The sequence below is a fragment of the Lampetra planeri genome, chromosome 2 (genome assembly GCF_965212315.1).
Source record: "Lampetra planeri chromosome 2, kcLamPlan1.2.h2, whole genome shotgun sequence".
NCBI classification, from domain to species: Eukaryota; Metazoa; Chordata; class Hyperoartia; order Petromyzontiformes; family Petromyzontidae; genus Lampetra; species Lampetra planeri.
This window is the reverse complement of record NC_136108.1, coordinates 8063614-8091085: the sequence shown is the minus strand read 5'-3', so window position 1 is coordinate 8091085 and position 27472 is coordinate 8063614. Positions and strand designations below refer to the sequence as shown.

Below are 27472 nucleotides of genomic sequence, written 5' to 3'. Positions count from 1 at the left end.
ACCGAAGCATCTGCAACACGCTGTACAAAGCATCGCCGAGAACGCGTGCCACGTATGCGTATACTGTACTCCTACTGAGAGACGAGACCGTCAGTCACGGGCAGGTGAGAAGAGAAGACGTCCTTCGTCTGGACTTGAAAAGACGCAGATATCCCGAGAGCGTGGATGGGCAGGGAACGAGGATGGGGTGGGGGGGGGGTCAGTCTATAGGACCAGCAGAGGAGAAGAAGCGACCTCACATCGAGTGAAAGTGGAATTCAGGCTTTCGACGAGAAGGGCTCTGTTATCTTACGCCGCCTCACTACAAGTGAGCATCCACATTCAGCGAGAGCTCAGTCTTTCCGCCACCGTGGCCACGTGGGTGCTGGCGGTTGTCGTTTGTATACCCACGCTTTACCCCACCACGAGCAGCAGAGCGTAGGTGGGAAGGCGTCTTGTACTGGTAGGAACGTCCTTGTTACAACAGCCCACAGGGGATTATTGTGTCCGTCCGTCCGTCGTGCATCCAAAAATGGGAGGGGTGGGGCTGGGTGGAGAGGGGAGGGTGGGGAGGGGCTGGGTGGGGAGGGTGGGGAGGGGCTGAGTGGGGAGCGTGGGGCTGGGTGGGGGTGGGAGGGGTGGTGCTGGTTGGAGAGGGGCTGGTCACCCCGTGATGCCCTTATAAAACTCAACGTTTAACCTACGCACGCCGGCTTGTGCCCGCCCTCACAGTCGGGCATATTTGCGGAATACACCACGCCGCCGTTGACCCTGGCCATTGACCGAGCAACCCAACGTTCCTACCAGCTCCCTCCGCAGGAATGTGTTTTATGTTACCGTATTCTCTGGATTATAAGACGCTCCGGAAAGTAAAATGAAAATGAATAGTAAAACAACAAAAAAGATATCTGCTCGCACAAATACCGGATTTATAAGACGTCTTATAATGCGGAGAATCCAACACGTGTCACGTGGTTCCTCGAGGGCGAGTGGGGGGGGGGGCGCTAGTGTCGCGACAGAGACGCGATGTCCCTCGTCTCACGTGTAAACAACATCATCATCATCATCTCGTTCGCGACGCGCACACGAAGGTGTTGGCCCGTTCCCACGCGCGCGACGCTGAACGCACTCGGCTAACGTGAAACTCAACATTGCCCGTCAATAACACTGCCTTAGCATTGCAATGTGTATATATCATCGGCGACGTTTCAGGTAACGCCCCTTCTTCGTGGCACATGCTCACGTGGACCGATAATTATCATGTACAGCCCGTTTGTGAATCAACTGCTGGATGGATTAAGGCCCTCTCCGCCACGTGTCTTGTCACGTGAGTGGTTCGCCCATACTTCACCACGCCGGTCGGTGCGGTTTGATGATTGGGTCGGCCGGTTCAGGTTTAACTCCCCGACACTCTGTTGTTAGCCGGGCTCGCTCACAGACCTCGTGTCGCCGGGGTTCACAACGCAGCGCGCTAGCCATTAACAGCATCACCATCTCTCCATAACAGAAGGGTTTTTTTTGGGTTAGATCGCGTCAATATATAAATGAGTGGTTAAAACCCGACACCACCCGACACGGCCAACTAGTGAGGGTTGTCACGTAAACAAAACGTGGCCAATTCGTCACTAGTACAGCACACCGGTGTGTTGGAGAGCCAAGCCACAACATTTACAATCCGAGTACGACGTTTCGCCAGTAATTACAACTAGCTTCATCAGGCGACAGCCAGATTTGTGGAGAAGTCCACTTGTCTCGTTCCTTGAATAGAGGCGTAGATGTGGTGACCACGCTTTTGCGCTCTTGCACAATGTGGGGGGGGGGGGGATTACTGAGTCAACGTACATGATGCATGTGCATTATGCGAGCCCTTTGAACTTGTCCTTCCTGTCTATTGTGTTTATTAAAATCACAATCTCTATCCCTCGATATGTCACGGACTCGTTCTTACGCTTCACACCGCCGCAGCCGCCGTTTCCGTCAACGTCGGAGGCGCCCAGCACACGGTGCCGAGGCGACATCGCTCCCGTGTGGCTTTCCGCGTCCACCAAACTCATCTGGTGGGCGCTGCACGCGTCTGCCGATCGGCAAATGCGGATTGAAATTCACAACGGATTCAAGTTAGTGTTCGCTCACTCTCGAGGATGGAGACTCGGAGACGCGAGGCGGAACCACGGACAAGTGGGGAGGCAGCAAGGTGCTGAGCCGGATCCAAATCGTCCCCCCCCCCCCGGCCCGCAAGCTCTGCGGTCCTCTATCTGTTAAGGTATTATCGTATATGTGGGAGGAATTTGGAGCACGCAGAGAAACTCCGCGCTGTCCCAACACAGACGTGTTGATTTGACGGCTTCTTCTGGCAAACTGGGATATGGCAGGCGACTGAACGCCCACGGGAAGGGAGTTTCAAAACATTCGTGTGATCCACCAATCCTCGCTCCCACGGTGCTGGGTCACAGGTGTTGCGTAACCACAGCGGCCTGGAACATTGAAGAGGAACTTACTTTTACATCAGCGTTCCTCTGCGTCACACGGGACGCACACACGCACACACGCGCGCACACACGCGCACGCGCGCGTGGTATCTCTTCATTTGAGTCAGAGCTCTCGACCGTCAGGTGGAACGGACATACGCACCCACATGGATGTATGTTGAATTTCTTTCGCATCGTACGTAGCCAACCGAGCTCATCGGGTTTGCAACGCGCGTGCACGGGATCTGTCTTTTAGCTCAAACCGAGCGCTCTCTGCGTCACTTGGAACGCGTTTGTCAATCATCGGGCGCGTGCAACGTGTTTACGACGCGACGGCAGGAGACTGGTGCAAGTGAAGAGACGCAGTGCGGAGGTTGGCGAGGATTTGGATTTGTTGGGAAACCCTCAACTGCAAATGGGGAAACTCGACGTCGCGGTTCACATTACTACCTGCTCCGTTCAGAGCGCACGAAGCGCATTGTCCCATTGGCTGCAGCTGGGTGGATAGGGGAGGGGGCTGTGGACCTCCGTGTCAATCTCCACGTGGACTGGTCGCCACCACCACCATCGTTGTGTTGAACACCATACGGACGCAGGACTGGAGCGGGTTTCTTCTATTGGGTTCGCTGAGATCGGCCGTGGTTTCCGCGGCTTGGAGGAGAGCTGAATAATTTATCGCACCCACGTCATTAGACCGCGTAATGTGGAAGAAAAGTGATGAATTCCGCGGGAAAATGAAATGAAAAGAAATAACGAACTCAATTGAAAACCACTAAGATTTGGAAACTATACTTACACGATCATCTAAAAACGATTTCCTTTCGCGAGAGGAGGCAATTACGACTGCGCGTGCAAAACGCGCTCGCGTGTAATTGCTGAGAGTGCGACGAGTACAGGTAAAGGTGGAGCCCTGCAATTGCTGGCTCAAGCCGCTGCTGGTGGAAGGGCCTCCACTAGATGGAGCTCTGGAGAACACCCCTGCAGCAGATAATTTTGGCCTACTCTTCCACGCTCGCCAGATATCTTCGAAGAGGTGGGAGTAGTGCACCTCAACACACGCGGGCCTGCCGGTCGGCTGACTGTTTAGGGGCCGTCCATATATGACGTCACGCACCTGGGCGGGGGGGGTTGGTCAGACATTTGTGACGATGTGTGACGAGGGGGGGGGGGGGTTGAGAAATGTGACGTCACATCAAAATGCGCAACTTTAAAAAAATATAGGCAACACGTTCTGCTTAATTATACTTTTTAGTAAATGTTTTCTCCTACAACATCAGAGTGCAGCGCCACATTAAATACGCACTACAATGACAATAGTTTGAAGCGATTTGAAGTATGTTTTATTTTTGGGGGGGGCAGAGCTTTGTGACGTCATATTTGAGGGGGGGTTTGACTTTTTGTGACGCCGTGTGACGAAAGGGGGGGGGGGGGGTAAAAAATCGTCCAAAATTGCGTGACGTCATTTATGGGCGGCCTCTTACGCTGCTGGGAAGGCAGAGTCGGGGCGATGTAAGAAACTTGCAGCATTGTTTCAACTGCCGAGATGGAATCGTACCGACGACCTGTGCATTGCAATTCCAGTGTGCTGCTGCTGCTGCTATCCGTTGCACCACACAGGTGCACGCACCTGTGGAGGGAGTCGCAATGCAAGGGCTGGGGGCTTGAGAAACGCCGGCTTTGCGGCGTCGCTGCGTCCAGCACCTGGGCGATTTGTTGCGCGACTTGGTTGCATGCAACCGAATCGCTCGTGTGTGGACGTCGAGACTGCAACCGAGTTGCGAGGCTGTTGGGGCGGCAGCCGCTGGAGAGACGCGCGTCGACCATTCAGCATCAATTGGCATGTTCTGGTTACGTGACAAACCTTGCTAATTGGCTGTGTCGGGTGGTGGCGGGTTTAACGACACATTTATATATTTACGCGATCTAACCTTCCCCCCCCCCCCCAAAAAAAAAACACCTCTACTAGGCATCAAAACCGCTCCGCGATTTGTCACGACGCATTTTTCTTTCTTCGCGCGAAACGTTTGCGAACTGTGGTTGGTCGTAACACTCCTCCTCCTCCAAAGAAAAAAAAAAGAACGCCGTTCAATTTCATTATCGCGCAACTACTCGCCCAGATGTGGACAAAGCAGCCGTCGACGAATAAGTGGCGCGAATTAACGGTGGGGACTGCTCGGGCCAGACTCGGCTCTCCGGCAGTCCGCCGTGTCGTCTTCAAGGAACGACGCGAGTGTGCGCTCCGACGATGCCTCTGCGCCCGTGCAGGCGGAGAGTGCGGGGTGGTGAAGAGGTGAGATGTGAAGAGGTGAGAGAGAGTGGCGAGAGGGTGCCCCGCGTGGGCAGCGCGCGAGAAGTTCATTAGTTTGAAGTGCGCGCAGCGGGAAGCCCATTCGAGCCGACACTTTACTCTCTTATCGCCAAACTTATCGAATTAATTAGCACGTAACCGGCCCTCGTGAAGTAATAGGAGGTCCAGGTTGAGTTATTCGAGCTGTGCGTGCGTGTGTGGTCATCTCGTCGTGGGTAGCGGGAGTACAGTGGTTCGAGCGCCGCGGTACGAACAAGTCATCGACATTGATCAGCAAAGTTCATATATTCGTAAAGGTTCGTTTATGGCCCTTACAAGAACCGTTGGTGTCATACTCAGCGAGAAAAATCACTCCGCTTTCTTGAACATGAACAAACGGGTTGCTTTGCATCGACAAATAAAGAGACAGCTGTCATGTCCATACTCTTGTCACAGCCCCCCTGTACTCGGAGCACGAAGAGTTATTTGCTTTTCACGAAATAAAATGCCGAGCTAATACGTATTGTGAGGTGGTTTTTGTCGACATTCTCTAGGATTTCAAGAATATTCTGGCCAAAGAACTACACGATTAGAAGCACAAATTGAAAGGTTAGATCAATTTTAAATTAACTGTGGTCAGTTTTCCGTATTCGTTACTCTCACTTCTTCAATGTCGCGATCTGTTACGTGACTTCCGACAATCTCCCGCCGCCGTTTCAATTTCATTCATTGTTTCTTTGTTGCACGGAAAATTCCGCTCAGCCAGTTACCCAGCTAGCCCGCAGCAACCAATGGCAATTCAGTTATTGCTGGGGTAGAGAGGAGCCCAGCCAGCAGCCAGCCAAAAAACTCGAGGCATAGATGACTATGGTTGCCCCCTTCTCCCTCTCTCTGTGTCACGTGGCATCACCACAGCCACAGTCTGGGATTCACCCGTTTAGCTGGAGACGGCTGGCGGCCAATTGCCGTGTCCAAGTCACCTCGCCTACCCCGTGTTTAACACCGTGCTTTTAAAGCGCACTATCACAGCGTGTGTGTGTAATGACTCTGCCCCTCCGAACTAGGAGTTGCCCAGGACCGGTTCAGATAATCGTCGCGAGTGTTGGCAGTGAGCGAAAGTCGAATTCGGAAGGCCGGGTTCGTAACGCAGCGCGTTGACCGTTCAAATACCGCTGCCGCCGCTGATGTTGTCCGTCAGCGCAGATCGTACTCGAAGGACACAACCACAATATAAGACAAATTTCACCCATATAGCCTTAACAGATTGTCGGGGCAAGTGCTGTTAGCGAGCACCTATGAAGGCCGGCACGGCACACGACGGGGTGGGTGACCAGTACCACGCCCGACCGCCTTTGTCTCCCGAGTAGCGATCTTTCCACACCGCACCAGGTACTCATTTGAGGCTGAGTCGAACTCGGGGAGGCCAAAGCACCGGTTCAGATAATCGTCACTGGCACTGACCGTGAGCGGGGAATGGAACCCCGGTGGTTTCCGAGTTCTGTAGCGCGGCGCGCTAAAACCCGCTGCACTTGCGCTCTACAACAGCCACAACTCACAAGCGGGCACACTTTTGGAGAGCACGCGACGCGCAAAGGAGCAAAGTGAGTCGGTGTAATTGCTCCCAGAGTCGCGAATTCAAACGAACGCTGCCCGCCTCGAGCGCAGCCGGGCGGAGGAGGCGCGTGACGCGACCGGCCCTCCCGCGCGCGCGCGCATTGATTCTCGGCGCCCGTGACTGACAGCTTTAATGAATAACGCGCTCATTGATTCCCCTAATCCCGTGTTCAAAGAGATTAGCGCGTGTCAGCGGGGTGGACGGCCGAGAGGGTTTGATCCCCCCCCCCTCCTCCGATCTCGGCGTGTCCCTCGATGCGGTGGCGGTGGCGCTGCAACAGCGCTTCTAATTGCCACTGCTGTCGCTTGCGGCTGCTGCTGCTGCTATCGCTTGTGTTGATGCTGCTGCTGCTGCTTTACGGTGACGTTGTTGCTGATGATGATGTTGCTGGAAGATGGAGACGATGACGCATGCTGATAACCGATGGTGATTGGTGCTGCTGCTGATGATGATGATTTCTGTTGTAGCTGGTAGTGATGAGTAGTTACAATTGTTGCGATAATTGATACTGCTCATGATGACGAACGCTGCTTAATAATTATGCTGTAACTGTCGATATTGATTTCGATTATTGCGACGATGACTGTTGGTGCAGGTGACAGGGATGGCGCTGTTGTTTCTCGCTGTAACCGATGGTGATTGCTCCTTAACAAAAAAAACTATGATGGGTTGGTGTTACAAGATGATAAGACTGCTAATGCTGACACCGATGATGATAGGCACTGCGAGGTGATGAAGATGCTGATAGCTACTACTACTCCTGATAATGACGACCATCATCACTCAAGTCTCCTGCACGTTGCTACCGACTCCGAGTGCACGATCAGGAGGACGCAGGCGCGCGCGATGGAACTTGTCGCTGCGAGTTCGCCTTCCCCGTCCTCGCTCCGTGCGAGCAAGCGTCACCGTTCAAACGTTAAATCCATCGACAGTAGCAAACATGCGGCTGTACGCATTCGCAAGCCAAGACCAGCGCAGCGTGGCTCGCTCTCGCGTGGGTTTCGCCGACAGCTGCAACGGGAGGAGCGCGTCCCCAACCAGGACAGGTTGGTGCGAGGATATTCGCCTAATTGCGCGGTCCAGCGCGCACGCAGGTACGGTCGCGAATACGTTCCCGCAACGGCACGAGTACCAATCGGCTCCTTGTTGGGAGTTTCCTATCGGTGGACCGTTACGTCGCGAGGGATGGCGGCGGCTCGCGGCTTCATCCAGCAGTGGATTAGCAATGCTCCCTCCCCCTCCCACTCCCCCCCCCCCTCCCCGGGTGATACTTATGATGTGCATCTCTGCGCGGATCGCTTCAATGTGTGCGGACGGACGTGCGAACAAAACGGCGGCCTTTAATTAGACGGCACCACGAAGTCATTCCGGCTATGAGGACACACAATTAGAATCAATTGAACGGGCGAATTAAAGCACTCCAATTCTCAGCTCGGTCACCATACATCACTACGTGTGTTCGAGCTAATGACGGCGAGAGATGAACACGGGCTATACGTCTCGTGTAGCTCCCCCTACCAATTCCCCAAGTTGCCCCCACCACCTCCGGTTACCCCCCACCAGCCCCCAACCCCACCATACCTCCCCTACCCCCACCATCACCATCTCCCCGTCACCCCTCTCCTATCCCCCCCCCTCCACCCCCTCCAGCCCCACCAAATACCTCCCCACCCCCACCCCCTTATTCCCCGCACCCTCCCCCCGGGCCTCATTAATCACGCCCTCTCGACACCTCGCCTTGATTACAGCCGCCGCGAAAGCCATTCGCGGTTTGATCCGAGCGCTTGATTTGACTCATTAGGCTGGCGAATTAACGCACGACGCTGATTATAGACGCGCTCGGAGCTCCGTCGCCTCGCCAGATTAAACGCGGCGCTTTTTTTTTACAATCGCGCAGCCCCCCTGCGAGCTGCACCCTCGCCACGGGGAGCCCTTGATCGTTAGTCCCCCCCCCCCTTTAAAGACCATTCACCGTATTCTTCGGATTATAAGACGCTCCGGTAAAGAAGATTTTAAAAAAGAAGACAAAAAAAAAGAAGACGCACCTTCCATCCCCCCCTTCTCCCCCCCCCCACAAAACTAAAAAAATGCGTGTAAATAAAGATGCGGTATAATTATAATTTGGTCTCTCACACGCACTGGTGATAAGACAAACTCCCCCCCCCCCTGATATTTGATTTGAAATAAGGTAAGGCTGGGGGGGGGGGGGAGGCTGGGGGAGGTTGGGTACGTTTTATAATTCGGAGAATACGGAGAATCGAAATTGGTAGTTTTGTTATTGTCGTTTACGACAAGGATTAGTTTCAGACTGGTCGGGTCACGTCGGCAACCCGGAAATACGATTCCACCCCCGGCACACCCCATCCAGTATACCGCGCGAACTGAGCACTGTGGCGACTGGGCTGTTGGTCACGTGCCACCTCTGCTCAAAATGTACCAGCGACTCGGAAACTAAACAGAGACACACTGAACCCTGGGTAGTAGTTAATCAGTAATAATAATAATAACATTGAACGCATATTTTGGAGAGAGAAAAAAAATCGCTGTGGGCGTTGTTCAGAGCAACCTGTTAAATAGTAGAATATAGATTAATATATTTTAGTAAGGCGACATCGTGTGCATGATACGACGCTACTCGTGTTAGCAGCAGTGCGATGACGTGGGATATTTCTACGCCAGGGTTTCTCAACCCCAAGTCATCGCGACCCACCACCCAGGCTCCGTCTTTACGTGTTGACCACCGTACTCCGCATTCAAATACAGCACGGTCACGTGGGACGTGTTTACTAATCATCGGGCGCGTGCGGCGCGGAACGAGTTAAATTGTAGTTGAATTGGGAGTACGTTGGTAAACGCGGAAAGACGGAGCGTGGGTGGTGGGTCGCGAGGGCTGGAGTTTGAGAGCCTGTGAATCTACGCGCTGCTTATCGTTAAGCAAAGCAGTGCCGGATTATCTTAGTAGCAATATGCTACGGGCCCCGCACTTTCAAGGGCCCCGCGCTAAATGCTTTCAAGCTATCAATTCCGGTTCAGTGATTCTGCACTTGCTCTATTACTATAGTACTAGACTGCCTTCATCTTTTATGAACGACTGGGTGTTTAAGGTTAGCGATGTGTCGTATTATCTGGCTGTATAGCAAATTAAAAAAATACAATAACTTTACTACGCATGTTAAAAATGGATATGTTTAAATGTGTGTTTTTATTTATTTAGGGCCCCTTTATAACATGTGTTACAGGGCCCTCCCTAGCTTCATCCGGCACTGAAGCAAAGCAGTTCGGCGTAACAAGAGGACGAGATGGACGCGTTGGCGACACAGCCGAAACGTGCCGGATTTAGTCGATTTTCGTCGAGACCAAGACATGTTTTGGCTGAAATACAAAAAAATCGTACGAAAAATAAACATCGGCCCAGAACACGCGAATCGAGCCCATTTGATTCATTAGAGATTACGTATGTTGGTGTATACGTAGACTAGTTTTTAAAAAAATATATAATTGATGTTTCATCGTGAAAACTATGACTATGAACATGATAACTGACGATCTCCGATGCGTTTTCAGGTTGTTCCGCATAAAGTCCGACGTTTCGCTCCATGTGCCTCTTCGGTAGTATCATTCGTAGTTGTTTTGAAATCATTGTGAGGTATCAAGCACGTTTGCACATATATATGCAGGTGATGTTGAGCGTCGTGCTTTTACATTAATAGCGGTATCTCAACGGTTGCACAGAACGGATAACCAATGACATTTTGACTGTTCTACCCTCGGCTATTGAGAGCGACTTTCGGGGTCTCCGCGAGTTAGCGCGTGCGAGCAGCCTGCAACAACAACAACAAAATACAAAGATCCCCCGTATAGCCTTGACAGACTGTTGGGGACAAGTGCTTTTAGCGAGCACCTAATGAAGGCCGGCACGGCACACGAGAGGGCGGGTGGCCAACACCACGTCCGGCCGCCTTTGTCTCTCCAGTGGCGATGTTAACCCGGAGTACGAGGTACGCATTTCAAGCTGAGTCAATCTAGTGAAAGCGCAGGACCGGTTCAGAAATTAGTCACCAAGGTTGTATGTATGTGCAACTTCTTTCGCACCGTACGTAGCCGACCGTGCTAATGTTGGTTGTTAAGCTGGAATGGAACTCGGTTCGCTGTGTTCGTAGCGCAGCGCGCAGACGGCTGGTGCAGCCGACATCGAACACAAGACAAAGACCCTCCGTATAGCCACAACAGACTTTTGTGGCAAGTGCTGTTAACGAGTAGCGCCTATGAAGGCCGGCACGGCATACGAGGATGTGGGTGGCCAGCAACAACGCCGAGCCGCCTTTGTCTCCCTAGTGGCGATGATTAAACACCGCACCATGTACTCATTTGATTGCCGAGTCGAACTCGTACGCACGCACAGACTCTCATTTCACATCTTTTTTTGTATCACTTTTCAAAAGCCAGGAGCGAATGTGTCAGATCTCGCTGCACGTAGCATGTCGCTCACCTCAACACACGCGGATTTGCAGTGCCTCTACGCTACAGCAGCTAGCAGCTGTTCGATCCCATTCTGCTGTAATCGTACTGCGATGTCCTGTATTCGGCACGTGTGAAAGCAAATATTTTAGAAGGTAAGTCACATTTGCATGCGCGCACGTTCGCCTCGTATTATCTTCTTATCCGGGCCGCCACTGAAAACTCGCTTCTCAGCGTCACGGGCCTTCAGCCGAAATAAACCATCGATTGATTTTTTAAAACTATTTATTTTTAATTCTTAATTAGTTGGAACAGTTCTCAGTGTGTCTGTGTGATCTCTTTGTGTGCCTTTTTGTTTCGTGTTTTTATTTCGTTGTGTTTGTTTTCTTTTGTAACTCTTTAAACCCGGGTCTCCATTGAAAAAGCGAAATCTGGTCCCAATGGACGCAAGGGTGGAGCAGATGGAACGGTGATCATTATCGACAACGCGGCATGAACCCGGCGACCTCGACTTCGAATCTCGGCCAATGAGCTCTCTTTTTACCTGCAAGGCGATACAGGTGTCCCTCGCATTGACGCGGGTTCGGTTTGTTGTGCGATTTCGCATAAACGCGGCGAACCTATTTCTACACAAAAAAAAGAAAAATCGCTCGATGAGATTTGACTTCACTGATACGAGGTTATGCGATCGAACGTGGGACAACATTGTATAGTGTGTACTGTGTGTGTGTGTATACTGTGCGCGCTACTCGGCAAGCAGCTGTCTCCTCGTGCGGTTTAGCTTTGTGCGCCCTTTTCTGTTTTTGGAACGCATCTACTACCGAATAAAGCGAAGGGAATCCCTGTCCAAATGTCGACCACTCCTACTCGTGCTATTCAAACAGTGCACGGCATCGTCTTACCGTTTGTAAGATGACGGCGTCAAGTTTCGGGAGGTTCCATTTACTTTTGCTACGTCTTACACGTATCCCACACAGAGTACGTTGTCGTATCCCTGTCGCGGTATATAAATGCCCCGATGCCTTGTGGGCTATTTACGGCGCCCCTACGCGAACGCATGGCACTCGGGGAGCCGCGCTTAATTATCGTTGCCATGTGGAAGTCGTGATGCAATAAGACGACGCCGGCTAATTTACTCAACTTAGCGGATACACGCAGCGGACTAAACACGCAAACAAGATAAAGATCCCCCGTGTAACCATCACCGACTTTTGAGGCAAGTGCTGTGAGCGAGCACCTAATGAAAAGCCGGCACGGCACACAATTGGGGGGGGCTACGTTGCCACCACCACGCCCGGCCGCCTTTGTCTCTCTCGCGACGATGTATACACACCGCAACCAGGTAGTCATTTAAGGCCGAGTCGACCCACGGGAGGCACAGCACCGGTTGAGATAATCGTCGCTGGTGTTGGCCGTGAGCGGGAATCGAATGTGGGTCGCCGAGTTCGTAGCGCAGCGCGCAAACCGCTACGCTACCGCCTCCCACACACAAACACACACACGCACAGTACAATACCAACCACAGCAATACTCACCACGTAAACAACAAATGCAACGTCATTATTACTATTGGATCCCAAGTGTGAACTATTTATATCGAATTTAATTTCGTGGCGCACAATTCCATTGCATAGTGCACCATGAGGCCCCCACTTTTGAGCGGATGCCACAATTTTCGGCAGCGTTTAGAAATTAACGTCAATGTGTTAATTAAATAACACGTGCTCTTGCAGCCCTCTGTCAATCCACTGCTGTGTCGGTCATGAGTAGAGGGAGTTGTTTGACCCGATTCTAACCCCGGCGGCCAGTGCGGGTTGGTGAGGCGTTGCGGGTGGCCCAGGATCGGTTGACAAATATCAGTCGTCTCTGATTTACAGCCGTAGCCGGGTGTCGCGAATCCACTGCACCACCGCTCCCCTCTCAGGCAATGTGGTCTTTGTGTATACTGTATACAGATGATCAACCCGACAGAGAGATAGCGAGTCACGCCTGCAACTTAAGTTGCCAATTCGGTCAAAATTAGAAAGCGCGCGTGGAACAATCTGCGGGTGAAGGCCGATGGTCTTCCTCGCGCTCCCGGTCGCTCGTCTCGTGTCTGCAGTCTCTCTCGATATCTCTCGATGCTTCTCGCTGCCTCCACCGTCACTGATCATCTTCGAGTTGTGAGCCGTGAACGATCGGGCACACGAACAATGATGACCCCCTTTTTTGTTGGTGCACGTGCCTTGAGTAGTGAATTAACAATTAAATGGTGTGAATGAATTGCCTTGGTCCGGCCGTTGAATGCCTTGGCAGTTAATGCGATCATTATAACCAGGCGGCGGGTTCATATGAGCGCTGGACATCCCGTTGCCGCGAATGAATTGCAGCATTGGGTTATACGCGCTGGGCATTGAATGCCCTTTATAAGTAAGAGGGAATGAATGAAATAACACGCGGTGCGGGGGGGCGGGGGGCATTGGATGCCCCTGAGCTAATTGATGACATGTGGTGGGCATAGAATTTCTGTTAATTAATTCATGACACAAACATTGCACGTCCGTCGGTGAATGAAAGATGAAAGAAACGCGGCCGGTAATGGAACACTCGCTAGTTGACGGCACGCGCTGCATATTGCATGCCAATGAATGAACGAACGAACGAAGGAGGACTCGCACACACTCACGCACGTTGAACGTCCTGTGAATGAATTAATACACTGACAAGCGCTCGGGGAATTGAATGCCCGTGGGGAGTCGCTGGGGCATTCCTTTGCCACGGAGCGCGAGTGGAAGGCCGAGAGCCTTGGACCGTGCACTGCACGCTCATGGCTCGTTCATCGAGGCATCACGACGGCGTGGAGATGAACTAACGGATGCTGCTGCTGCTGCTGCCGCCCCTGCAGCATCCGTTACACACCCGTTACAACGTGGACATTCGCACGATACACATGCATATACACCCCGGTTTACGTCGGGGGATGCGTTCCTGAAATGTGCGACGACGAATATCGAAACGACGTAAATCCAAAAAGCGATTTACAGGGGAGGGTGGTGGAGGCGAAGGGCTGACGAGGCGACGGATAACGAGAGAGGACGAGCGATGCTGTCAGCGACGTAAGTAGCGGGATTGAGGGCGACGCATATCGGGTAGCGGTGTCATTGATGAAGTGACGACGTATTTGCGACATAAAAGGGGGAGACGTGAATCGAGGTGTTACTATGTATCTACTTGTCTGTGTGTGTGTGTGTATATATATCTCGCCGCAATGACAGGTAACATTCACTTGCCGATGACCAGCAAAGGCGATGGGAGGCCAGACGCGTTACGTGAATTCACGGTGACTTTGCGGGGTTCTTTTTTTTATCGGGAAGAAGGAAAAAAAAAACATAATTTATTTCAACTTGAAATGTACATACATACAATCTATACACCGCGAAGTTGTTAGGCCGCGATCGTTCTACACAAGAGCGCAATTTTCATTTCACATCGAGTCTTCTTTTCTTCAAGTACTTTATACATACGAGTACTGTACACATACAACAAGTACTGTACACTCACTACAAGTACCGTATACACACGATGAACAGCGTTACGTCTGCGCGTGTGCATGTTACTGCAAATATGCTTCAAGTTTATTTTCTATTAATGGGTGAGAAACTCAAGAAACTATCATAGTCTAATTTGCAAGAGTGACCTGGAGGGTTTTCGATGTATCGGAATAATCCTGGTAATCGAGTAATTTGTGGGCCACTTTTCGAATTTTGCCAAATTTGGACCTTCACGGCAAAAAAAAAGAAACCAATGGCCCACTCTTGCGAATGACGCCGGGCAAAGTCGTCCTTGAAAGGTCCTGCCGCGAGGCAGGCGGGGCCGCGCATTGCGATTTATTCCACCCGCGAGCAATGAGCTGGGGCGGCCGCTTGGTTACAACCGCGAAGGTCCCCAACAGGTGGCGAGCGCGTCACCGCTGGGCCGCGATTGGCCGTTACGCGGGGCCCCCAGTGTGCGTGGCGCATGTCTGTCGTTGTACATGCAGCAAAGCGCCTCACGGTGCACCTAGCCTGGCACACGCGCCGCGTCGACGTCGAGCGTCGCTTGGTGGCGAACGTCTGCTTCTGTCGGCATGCAGGTGCTTTGACTCGGCCCACGCACCCTCGATATTTTCCGGAGCGCGCCCCCCCCCCCCCTGGTTTGGCACGCGAGACGCACGCGTCTTCAACACAACGCGCTGTCCTAACGCGACGTGAAGAGACTCTTCCCCCCCCCCCCCAACCCCCCAACACGCCGTATCGGCGCTGGTTTCCTCGTCCCCGCCACTCCCCGTTACGCGGACGCGGCCACGGCTGAATCGCAGTTTTTTTTTCTTCTCTTTTTTTTGTTTTTTTGTTGCGCACCGCACACACAAAAAAAACCTTTAGGCGATCGATCGTCGACAACGTCGCGTGGAGGAGGATTAGCGTCACGGCACACAAAGCGGCCACCATTTAATAATATTGAACAAGTCTACAAACAGCTATTACATGCAGGCGACGTCTGAGATCAATATAACAAACACGGAGGTAAGGGGGCCCGGGGGTGGGGTGGGGGGGGGGGGTTTGGGGGGCAGGGAGTGGAATTGTGGCGACGTTTACAGCTACATATCCACACATTATCGATCCGTAATTATGTCTTCTCCGCTAGATGTAAATTAACCTAGCAGCATTACTGTATATGTACACCACACACAACCCGGGGTTTTATTTGTTGTGTATATATACTAAGCGTGCGTGTATGTATATATATACATACACACACGAGCAAGAAGGGCCAATAATGGCCTTGCCGCGCCGAGTCTCGAGAATCACGGAGCTTCGTTCAATCGCCCGGAATGTTTAGAAGCAGTCGGTTCAGTGCAAATGTTCCTTCATTGGTGAGAGGCGTTAGTCCGCCCGCTCGCTCGCACGCTCGCTCAGAATCTTGAGACAGCAGGAAGAATCCGATGAGCTAATGAAGCTCATTTTTTTTTCTTCTTCTTCGTCACAGATGTTCAGTATGGGTCCGAGTCAACTCGCACGTGGCCCGGGCTTGACTCGCGCACTTCACTGTTCGCATGCGCCCGGCCAAGACGCGCAAATTTCCGGGTTCCACCAACCCTGGTTCCGTCAGCCCAGAGGCGTCACCCGAGGTCTCTGCCACCTTGCCGAGCATGTGCCGATCGATCGACTTCTTATCTCTCCGTCTCAGTAGTTTAGCTCGTTCACGAACTGATGTAGATTCTTCCTAGCACGTAAGTGGTGCGAAGCGTCGGTACACCTTTGCCGAACAACACGTAGTACAACCCGAAACAACCGCATCACGTGGGGGGGGGGGGAGCTGCTTTCTCATAGCAGCACGACCGCTGGAAGCGATGCAATCGTTACAATTTCAAGTTTTTTTGTCGCGTTCAGTCTCATGTCTTCTCGCGTTTCACTTGCGACGTTTCAGTTCTTACCGGAGATGATGTCCGCGCTCGTGATACAAGATTACTCGTCACAACAACAGAACAAAGACCCTCTTTGGGCACGGGTGGTCATCTTTGACTTCACGTGACGACCTCCTGTTGCTGCCGCTGCTGTTGTTGTATCGGTTATTTTCACACCGCTGTGCTCGTGTTATTAACACAGTACTCTCAATGCAAATCTATGACTTTCTTTAAAAATCATAAAACAACTCGGCCATGCAGAAGGGAAAGGTCGATCCCGTCCCTACGAGTCGCACTCTTCCTTCAGCGCGCTGCTGCTGCTGCTCGTGGCGGAAATAATCGCGGTGGTGGTGGTTGTGGCAATGATGGCGAGGTTGGTACGTGGCGACAGTGGCGAGGATGATTGTGGTTACGTTGGCGCTTGTGCGAGTTGTGGTGATGGATATGATGGCGGTGGTAGTGATGATGATGATGGTGGTGGTGGTGGTGGAAGCGTTGAGGGTGGAAATGTAGCGCAGATCACGGTGGGTGACAGGGATGGGGGAGTTGTGTTGGTGATTATGGTGAGGATGTTGGTAGTTGGAGTGGAGAATGTAGTTTTCGTGCAATAGTAGCAGTTAAATTTATGATGCTGATGGCAATGATTGTGATAGTCGTGGCAAGGGTTGTAAGGGCAAGTGCTTAGTTGCCGTGTTGGTGGCGGTGATCGTGGCGATTGTGATTACGATGGCAGTGATAGTGACAGTGGTAGTGATGACGGAATTGTTAGTATTTGTAACGATGACTTTGGTCGTGGAGATAGTTATAACGACGGTCATACGAATGCGATGGGAATGATGAGAGCGATGCTGATTGTGGCCGTGGACACAATAACAGTGGCAGCGATAATAACGGGTGGCAGTAGCAATCGTGATGTTGAGGGGGTCGATCATCATCACCATTACGCGAGTAACAACAACAACAACAACTCCGGTAGAAAATCGTGTCCCCCGGGGGAATCCGGCCAACCCCTACCACCTCGTGCCTCTCTCCCCCTCTCGCCGGGCCCTGCCATGACCGTCACGGCCTGGCCCCGTGATCCCCGGCCTGGTGCTGCCCGCGCACCGCGAAGCGCGTCACGTGCACGGGGATGGGCACCACGAGCTTGGGGTTGCGCGCCGGCTCGCCGGCCCGCGCGCTCACGTTCCCCGCCTTGACGCGCTTCCACTTGGCGCGCCGGTTCTGGAACCAGATCTTCACCTGCACCTCGCTGAGACGCAGCGCGTGCGCGATGTGCGAGCGCTCCGTGAGCGACAGGTACTTCTTGCAGTGGAACTCCTTCTCCAGCTCCAGCAGCTGCTCGCTCGTGAACGCCGTGCGCCGCCGCCGGCTCTTGCCCGCGACCCCGGCGGCTCCGGTCGAGAGACCCCCGGCTCCGAGCCCCACGGAACCCGGCGGTCCCGTCCCCACGGCCCCCGAGAGCCCAGCGGCGGCGGCGGCGGCTGCCTTGAGCGCGTCCCGCCTCTGCTGCAGGAGGTCGCCCCCGCAGTCGGAGGGCGACGTGGCGCGGCTGTCGGGTCGCGCGTAGCCGAGCGGGGTCGCGTGGTCCTCGGCTGCGCTGAAGTCGGGGTCGCTGTCGCCGCAGGACGAGTCGTCTTTGCCCCGCCGATCGCCGCAGCCCGGGTCCACCGAGTCATCGTCAGAGTTCACGTTCACTGCGCGCGCGGAACACGCGTTAGTGTCGATAAGGCGCTAGGGGGGACACAAGGCAAAGGAACCCCCCCCTCCCCCTCCAAGGTGTAGTAGATACACTCATTGGTGCGTGCTTAGGGGGAATGCCACACGCATGGCATTGGTCTGTCAAGCAGAGGGAACCAACGGAGTTGTGTTTGTGTGCGGGAGACACAGAAGAGAGTTCCGCTTTGTGCACGCCGCGGTTACAACGAAGCAAAAGGCTGGCTCGGTGCGGGTTTGTTGTGTTGAGGTCGCTGTCCTTCATTCTAGATTTGAAGCTTTCGTGACTGCAAGGAATCATATTCTTAGGTTTTTTTTTCGGTAAAGTCACGTAGGTAAAACATCAAAATTAATGAAAATAAAATAAAATAAAAACAAAAATCACGACGTTTCGGAGGCAACACAAGTCTCCGTCATCAGGTGGGACCATCACAGCCGAATTAGCTGCATCAAGTGAGGCAATGTCCTTCCCCTGCACCCCCGATGATCACGGTTGGCTACGAACGGTGGGCGAAAGAAGTTCAACACACACACGTGCGTGTGGTTTTGGCCATCACCGCTGCTTTAGTAACCCCCCCCCCCCAGTCCTGATGTTTACGCACTGCGCCACTTATTCGATGATGTCTCACTAACGGAGACACATGATTGGTTCGGTTAACAGCTGCCGCTCGTGTTGGCCGTGATTGGGAATTGAACCCGAGTGTTTTGGCTCGTACAATAGCGCGGTACGCGGATCACGTCGCCGCTGTAAGTTAAAGCACACGCGCGCACTCAAGTACAACGATACATTTTATATATATATACATATGCACACACGTAAACACAAACATATATAACTCATCGTATTATTAAAACAGATCCAATATATGTCTTCGAACAATACATATCTACAATCAAATAGCTGGCATACGTAGACATTGGTGTCTGGTGTGAGCTTGAATGATGCTCTAGATGGGATAGAAATCTGAATTTGTTTGTATATAATTAAAAATCTGAAAATAAAAATTGTTGAATTGTACCACCATAGTGGAGGGCCTGGCGGTGATTGATTTCGCTGATTAGGTCAAGGCCAGCCTGACGTTGTAAATTGTGTCATTGTGTAACGATATACAAGCCTCATCGTCAGCCAAATTCGTTCGTCTTCCGTGGAGTGTGATGTGAAAGCCGAAAGAAAGAAGCCCTAACCCGCCACTGGTTACTAGAACATCGGTAGACATACACACGCATATATACCTATACACAGAAACAAAAACATGCAGACAGTAAAATAGATGTGTATTTTTAAAAAAACCCATCGTAAATGAATATGAATGATTTAACCTCTACCACCACACACACAAACAGGCAGTTGCATTGTATTAACTATGCCGTAATGAAAAACACACACGCACACACAAACACGGGAAAACAGATATAGCACAAAGGCCTCCCGTGTAGCCTTAACAGACTGTTGGGGCAAGTGCTGTTAGCGAGCACCTAAGAGAGCCGTGCACGGCACACGAGGGGGTGGATAGCCAGCACCACGCCCGGCCGCCTTTGTTTCCCTAGTGGCGATGTTTTACAGGTTGCACAATGTACTCATTTGAGGCTAAGCCGACTAAGGGGAGGCCCAGGACTGGTTCAGATCATCATCACTGCTGTTGGCCTCGAGGGGGAATCGAACTCGGGTGGTCCGGTTCATTGCGCAGCGCGTTAACCGCGACAATAAAGACACACAAACACAGATATACACACACACACATCGCTGTGGTGGATATTAGAAAAGTGCAAATACCATCTACCGTTAAAACAAAACCCACGCGACCACTGTGGATGTAGAATAACAAAGACAAAGAACCCCTCTGTATATATTTGACATAATCTTGGGGTAAGTGCTGTTAAGCGAGCACTTATGGAGGCCCACACGGCACACGAGGGGGTTTATTGTATAAGACAGTCATTCACACACATACATGTACACACAACAACAACAATAGCAGCAACAACTTTGACCCCTTGAGAGTAAAGTTGTTCTTTCTGTAGACAATGAGGAGTTTTGTAACGCTAAAATTCAAGTCGCACAATTATCTATTAAATCACAGTTAATTGCACGAGTCAAACGCGGCCACTTTATTGAGGGCTTCTGTTGTTGCTGCTGCTGCTGTTGAAGTTGTGTGACATCTACTGCCGTTGCCTTTTGCGTCTCATTTCTGAACGTTGAGTAACGCAAGAGACACTTTCACGCGGGTTGGTAAAAAAACATTATTTTTGTTTAGCAAAATTTAAATTTCTCCCTTGAGTCGCAAAATAACCACTCGGCGCTCAACAAAGCGACCCCACAGCGTTTGAATTGAATGCGGTAAACACAGAGCGACCTAAAGACGACTTGGGAACATCCTACACGGGATAAAGCGGACAAGCGCTGCATGCGTGTTGCATGTGTGTGTATATATGTGTGTGTATATATATAGAGACAGATATCCTACATGTAAACCAGGCAGGGAAAGCGCCGTGGTGGCGAGATGTTATCTCCCTCGCCTGGTATACAGGAGGTCGTGGCGTTCGATCCCGACCCTGACGCCTGCTGTTGTATATTTGGAGTTGACGGTATCTCTGTCTCTCTCTCTCCTGGTTGCTTAAACATTTCTCCGGGTCCTTCGGTTTTTTCCCCTCCACATTCAGAAACACGCATTTAGAGTATTTGGCTGCTATGAATTTCCACAGAATGATAAGCCACTTCGTTGCGCTTTCATTTGAGGCCACGTCGTTTTTGAAAAAAGAGCTGTGTATCTCAGTGGGCCTTACTTGGTAAAATGGAACAAAGTTTAGTTGCTATACAACAAGTCTTTGTCAAAAGTAACCTGGCACACAAATCGATGCAGTAAGGATGTCAACTCACGGTCTAAACGTCAAATCTGTTCTCAGTTTAATACAAGTATTTAGAATGGAGTAGAGCAGTGGTGTAGTTGTTGACTATGAGACCGGCCAACCACAAGTTGGATTCCCAACCACGGCTAAAACATCCGCGGCAAGTAATATTTGACCAGGACCTTGGCCTTCGCCAAAACCTCACTCACTCACCAAGGTGATGAAGCACGATCAAATAACCCACATACCCGGCGCGGCTTTGGGAAGTGTTCATCCAAGAATGGATTAATAAAGGTTTGTACATTACTATTGAGATATAAATATAAAGCACTTTCGCATTATTTACAAACTCAATTGCCTAATGCCGCAAATTCCGCCTGTATAGTGAGATTTATCTTACTCGCAACCGCACACACCATGTAAACATTGAATGTTTACATTTTATAACGTAGCGTACATGCATCGCTATATGCGGCAGCGATGCACACGATGGAACCAGATGTGGCACAGATATAAAACACATCAGTTGGTGATGCCGTTGCTGCTGTTCAAGCAACAACAATCCAAAAATCTCACATTCGTCAAAAACATTGCCCCCAAAAGAACAACATGTATACATAGGCAACCGTTTCGGGCGATGACCATTTGATCATAGCGTCAACTTGTTAGTTACCGATGCAACATGGTCATTAGAGTGTGCTGAATGATCTCCAACATGCGCTCAGTCAGTGGATGTAGTAGACGCTGCAATAACAACATCATCAACAACACCGTGGCACCAAATAGACGACCCAAAGTGATGATAACACCACCGCACGTGCGTCAATTGACGCCGTGACAGAACCGTGTCTCGTCCGCACAGAGCACGAACCAAGCCCTCAATGGCACTCGTACACACATTAGCTGTTGCGTCAACTACAGAGTTATTTGTTATCTCGCTACATTGGAAGCTAAAAATAATAAATAATAATAAAATATATTTTACGAGGTAAGGCCCACTGAGCTATGAAGCTCTTTTCAAAGGCGACCTCGCCACAAATGACAGCTCTACGAAGTGGCTTATCACGTGGAAATGTATCGCGGCCAAACACTCGAAACGCAACGCGACCACGCGGAGAGAGAGAGAGACATGCGAACTCCAAATATAGAGCCGGTGTCAGGGTCGGGATCAAACTCACGACCTCCTGTATACCAGGCGAAGTAGTTAACATCTCCTAGCCACCGCGGCGCCCACTTCAAACAGTAGAGACACTCACACTTAGCTCCCTGATGTGTGTGTGTTGATTTCTGGTTGTATTGTTCGCCGTGATGTCCGACGTTTCGCTCCACGTCTTGAATAAGAAGTTCCCGGAACGCGGAGCGAAACGTCGGACCATCAATGCCGAACAACGGGCGGTAAAGACTCGAGACGCTCACATCGACGGTGAGAGCTGTAACAGCACCACGGCGAACACCTGCTACACAGGAGTAAGGCAATACAGTAGACAGCGTACAGGGGGGCGGGGGTGACACTCAAACTTGCAACCATGGATCGATGGGAGGCCACTCTTGACGTGATGGGTCTAACACCCCCCCCCCCCCGGCTTTAGATAGACAGCAACAAAACCCCCGCGTTTAACGGCTCGCATTCACGCCGTGACGAAACCGGGGTGATATTAACACATGGTCAGGGATGGGGCCATCAAAATAACAAGAAGAGACGAACATTTTAGTTTCTTTCCAATTCGGTAGTAAAACATTTTTTTTTACAAATTCAACATTTCAAGAGCGGCGATTCGTGTGAATACGAGACGGTGGGTCCGAAATGAACAAAGTCCCGAGGTGGTCCCTTCAAGAGCCGCAGGTTGCCCAACCCTGCCCCATGGTCTTGACGATTTGATCGCCCCCCTACCCCCCCACTACCCTCCCACTACCCCCCTCCATCCCCCCATTGTTGTTGATGGGAGCCTCGGCAACGTTTTGGGGGGAAATGTTCGAACGGAAGAAACCGGGAGCATTTGTCAACCCGCTAGTCGGGTCCATTGTTGACGTCTACAAGCGGTGAATTGAACGTAAACACCACGAGGTGGGGGTAGGGGGCGGGGGGGGGCGGTGTTTAGCCGACACCGAGAGGAACACAACCACGAGAAGCAACCACGCGTGCCGTTCTTGCAAGTTGGCGCTGCTGTTGTTGTGTTTTTTTTTATTGCTTCAACACCTCTACTAGACAGTGACTATAAGAGAGCTCTATGAACACGCGCCGGTCATCTGCGGGTTAGGTGATTATGCCACCGGAAACGAGATTTCAATAATAATAATAACAATACTAATCAGAGTGGTAGGCTACAAGCTCTGACCGGACGCACTCAAAGACAGACGCACGTGTTCATATACAACACGAGACACACACACACACACACGTGCGCACACATGCGCTTGCATGGGCACACACAGAACGGAGACACATAAGCGCACACAATGTGTTTTACACACGCGCGGATAACCCATGCGTACACACGGACACATTAACAAGTGCTTACACACACAGTATACACATCCACTTGCTCACGTGGATAACCTCTGCGTACGGACACACAAACACAAGCATACACGTACACTTGCATAGCAGTGCCTATGGATAAGTGAACACGTATACACAAGACAACTATCCCCCATGTAAGCCTGCAACATCTGATGTGGAGAGCGCAGTTAGGGAGTACAAATGAAAGCAGCACAGCACACGAGGGGGTGGGTGAGCAGCACCGTGCCCGTCCGTCTTTGTATCCCCAAGGCCGATGTTTACAAACCGCATCAGGGACTCATTTAAGGCCGAGTCGACACACACACAATACATACACGAACACAGATGTACCCACACACACCAGTACACACAAAATACATACACGAACACAGATGTACCCACACACACCAGTACACACAAAATACATACACGGACACAGATGTACACACACACACATGAAGCACCCTAACCACCGCCCACGCTCTCGCCGACGTTCCGTGCAACAAAGCCACAGCAGGACGTTTATTAAGCGAAACGCGGCGACGCACCGATGGAGTCGAGCCTCGAGTCCCGGCACAGGAACGCGGAGTGGCGGTCCCGACCAGGCGTCGGTATCCGCTCCCCGTCCCCCACGTCACGCCGCACATCGAGGCCGAACCGGTGCCCCTGCAGCTGCAGGGGCAGCTTCGTGCCGTGCAGCTCGTCCGAGTAACCCTTGGCGCACTCCTCCCCGCCGGGCAGCGTGGGCAGCGGGCTCACGGTGGGCAGGCCCTGCGGCAGCGACGCATAGAAGCTGTTGGGCAGCGGCAGCGGGTTGAGCGTGGGCACGGCGGGCAGCGTGGCGGTGTGGGGCAGCGCCGGGGTGGGGATGACCACGGGCCGGTAGGGCAGGAACACCGGGTACCCCGCATACAGAAAGGGTCGGGCGCTGTGCGGCTGCGGCGGCGGCGAGTTGCCGATCAGGGCGTCGATGCTGAAAGCGGCGCCCAAGGGTCGCTGCATCATCCTCGTTGCGCGCGTCTCCTCCTGCTCCTCCTCCTCCTGCTGCTGCCGCTGCTGCTGTTGCCGCTGCTGCTGTTGCTGCTGCTGCACAGGGCGGAGCGGGTCCCTTCGCGCGTCCGACTCGGCTGCGTTAGCGCGCCTCGTACGCCCGTGGTGCTGCTGCCGCTCGTGCCGCGTCCTCGTCCGCTCTGCGGCCGCGCCTCGTCCGCGCTGCTGCTTTTCCCCACGCGCTCTCATGCCGCCTCGGGACGGTGGAAGAAGGAGGAGGAGGGAGAGGAGGAGGCGCGCTCAGCAGGGAGCCAGGGGGGGGGGGGGTGGAAGAAGGGGGGAGGGTGGAAAGGGGGGTGTGAGTGTGGATGGTGGGGTAGCAGTGCTGGTGGTGGTGGCCGGGGTGGGATGGGAGGGGAGGGAGGGTAGGGTAGGAGGGATGAATTAAAGGGCCGCTCCCGCGGGAAGTCATCCATCATCCGCTCATTCCGCGCCGCTCCCTCATTCACGTCGTGACAGGTGCGGCTCCGGGCTCGCGTCCCGCGCGCCTCCAATTGGACGCGCGGAGCAGACGTCGCGCAATTAGCGAGCTCCTGTTGGCGTGCTGGGGGAACGCGGGCGGAGCTTGGTTTGAAATGGGGTAGAGTTGACGCGGGTTCTTCCGACACACCACCACCGTCATCATCATCATCACAATCGTAGCCACCATTATAATGACGAAGACCGTCATCATCATCATCTCCAACACCACCATCATTATAATGCATGACCACCAACCACATCAGCAGCAGCATCATCATCGTAAAAAATACAACCGCTACATCGTCACAACCATCTCTACCACCACCACCACCATCCATCCGTATGACAAGTGATGTGTTGGGCTCGGCATGCTCGTCTCGGCTCATCTCTGCACCCGGGGAGTGTTCGAAGAGGGCCCATCTCGCGCCAAACGTGGCAATTGGCAGTAATTTACCAAATTTGGCACCGTGACGCGGACACACAGTGGCATAACTTCAAGCTCTGAGATCGGTGGCTTGGGATCTTGGCTATTCTAGGCGGGGAGAATTCGCGAAGTCGGTAATATGCTCCTACAATCAGGCACAACGCGCATCGCGACTCGCTTATGATCATTGCGGTGGAAACAATTGCGTGAGTAATTACGATGGGGGGGGGGGGGCAGTGAGAGGGGGGCGGAAGCGGTGGAGGAGGGAGGTGAGGGGGGTTTTGGGGGGTGGGAAACGCACTGTGATTAAGTCCCATGTGTCGTCGGTGTTGATACGTACGTGAGTTGAAGCGGAGAAAGCACGTAGCCATAGACGTAATAACAATGCCGTTTATTTATACAAGAAAGCTTTAATGAGTCACGAAGACTCGTTTTTTTTCCGTTAGGGTCGTGCATTGGGGATGTCTCTCCGGTAATCGGAGTCCCTGGCGAACACTCCGATCCAAGCAAACGAGTGTCGAACGCTTCTAACCTGGCCACTCGCTCCGACATCATGCCCATGTTTTAAAATTCCCAGGTCTTCATTGGAAAGGAGACTGGATTGAAATGAAGGGTTATCGATCCCACTCACAACTGGCGAACGACACCCAGGCCCACCCACCCGCCCGCCCGCCCGCTGCATCACCCTCGATCACCACTCCCACGCCATCACCCACGCCACGCTCAACCTCCCCGTGTCACTCGGCTCAGGAAGACGGGAGAATGACAAGCGTGCCCTATCTATCAGCTGTGCGGGGTTTGTATCCGTGACGTGGGCCTATCAGTGGTCTACATGTTTAATGCTCCGTGTGTGTGTGTTGCTGTAATGTGGGGAGCGGTAGTGTAGCGGTTAGCGCGCCTCGCTACGAAACCAGCGACCCGGGTTCGATTCCCGCTCACGGCCAACACCAGTGACGATTATTTGAACCGGTCATGGGCTTCCCCGAGGTCGATTTAGCCTTAAATGAGTACCCGATGCACTGGGGGAGATAAAGGCGGCGAGGCGTGGTGTTGGCCACCCCACCCCGCCGTGTCGGCCTTCAGCACTTGCCCCAACAGCCTGTTACAGGCTATACGGGGAATCTTTGTTGCTGTAATGCTACTTGTGTAATCTATAATGATGTTTGTGTACGTATACATTTATGTGTATGTATTAAAGCTATGTATGATGTATGTGCACGTGTGTTAACATCCCATGTGTATGCAATAATGTTGTTGTGTGTGCATTGATGCTCTGTATATTAATGATCTATCTGAATGTATCAATGCTCCCTGTGTATTCGTGTTCGCTGTGTATATGTGTTAAGGATGTGTGCGCATGTGATAATGCTATGTGTGCATGTACACAGAATATTAACCTATACACACACAAAGCACTATCAATGTTCTGCGTTCATGAATACAAATGCTCTGCACGTATAACACGTCCGTCTGTATTATGTACGCAAGCTATTTGTACATTAACGCACTGCGTGCATTGCCTAATGACGCTCCGCGTATACGTGTGGATGCTCTGTGTGTGTGTGTATATTCAAGCTGTCGGTCAATATGCATCAAGGGTGATTTCATATATTAAATCTCCGTGCAGGAGTTTTGTGTGTTTGGGGAATGGAAATTGTGTTGTAGCCGATAACGCAAGGCTCACGGATGATGGTGCCGTTGGCCATTTGCCCGGCTACTTTACAAGGGAGATCCGTGGTGCGTGAGCGCATCAACAACAAAACAAAGACGGGAAAACATAAATTTACTGCAGAGAACGAGTGCAGAATCCTTCCGTAATATTGCACAACTAACATATATGGTATGTTTAGCGGCCGCACAACGAAACACGCGCGAATAAAAAAAAAACCCCGTGCAAATATAACGTGAGCAAGCAGAGAAGAGAAAAAGTTAGGGAAAGCTCTATATTTTAGTTCAACAGTGCCATAAACGAACGCGATTCGAAAAGGACAGCGCAAACAGGTGGGGGGGAGCACGAAGCAGGTGCACGTATGCGGTGTTTTTGGAGTCGCAGGGAAGCACAGAGGGCGGAGTGAAGGGGAGGGAATCACGCTGTTGATGATGAGCGGGCAAGGGCCGTCGGTCACTCGAATGGCACGCGGCGGAGTTTCACTGCAATTGTTTTGTTGCCCACGAGAATTGTCGCTGTTCAACGAACGTGAGGAATAAAGCACACTCGCCTTGCCACTGCCGAGGGCGGCGTTCTTC

At 52.1% G+C, this 27472-nt stretch overlaps 1 protein-coding gene across 1 annotated transcript; it reads right to left on the bottom strand.

Moving 5' to 3' along the window:
* Window positions 1-15388: 15388 nt before the first annotated feature.
* Window positions 15389-24528, bottom strand: LOC144733435 (homeobox protein GBX-2-like). The gene is made up of 2 exons (XM_078615348.1): window positions 23838-24528; window positions 15389-17923 (listed from the first exon to the last, which is right to left on the bottom strand). The coding sequence occupies exons 1-2, from the start codon at window positions 24526-24528 to the stop codon at window positions 17289-17291; spliced, it is 1326 nt and encodes a 441-aa protein (XP_078471474.1). The 3' UTR covers window positions 15389-17288.
* Between the last annotated feature and the right edge of the window lie 2944 nt (window positions 24529-27472).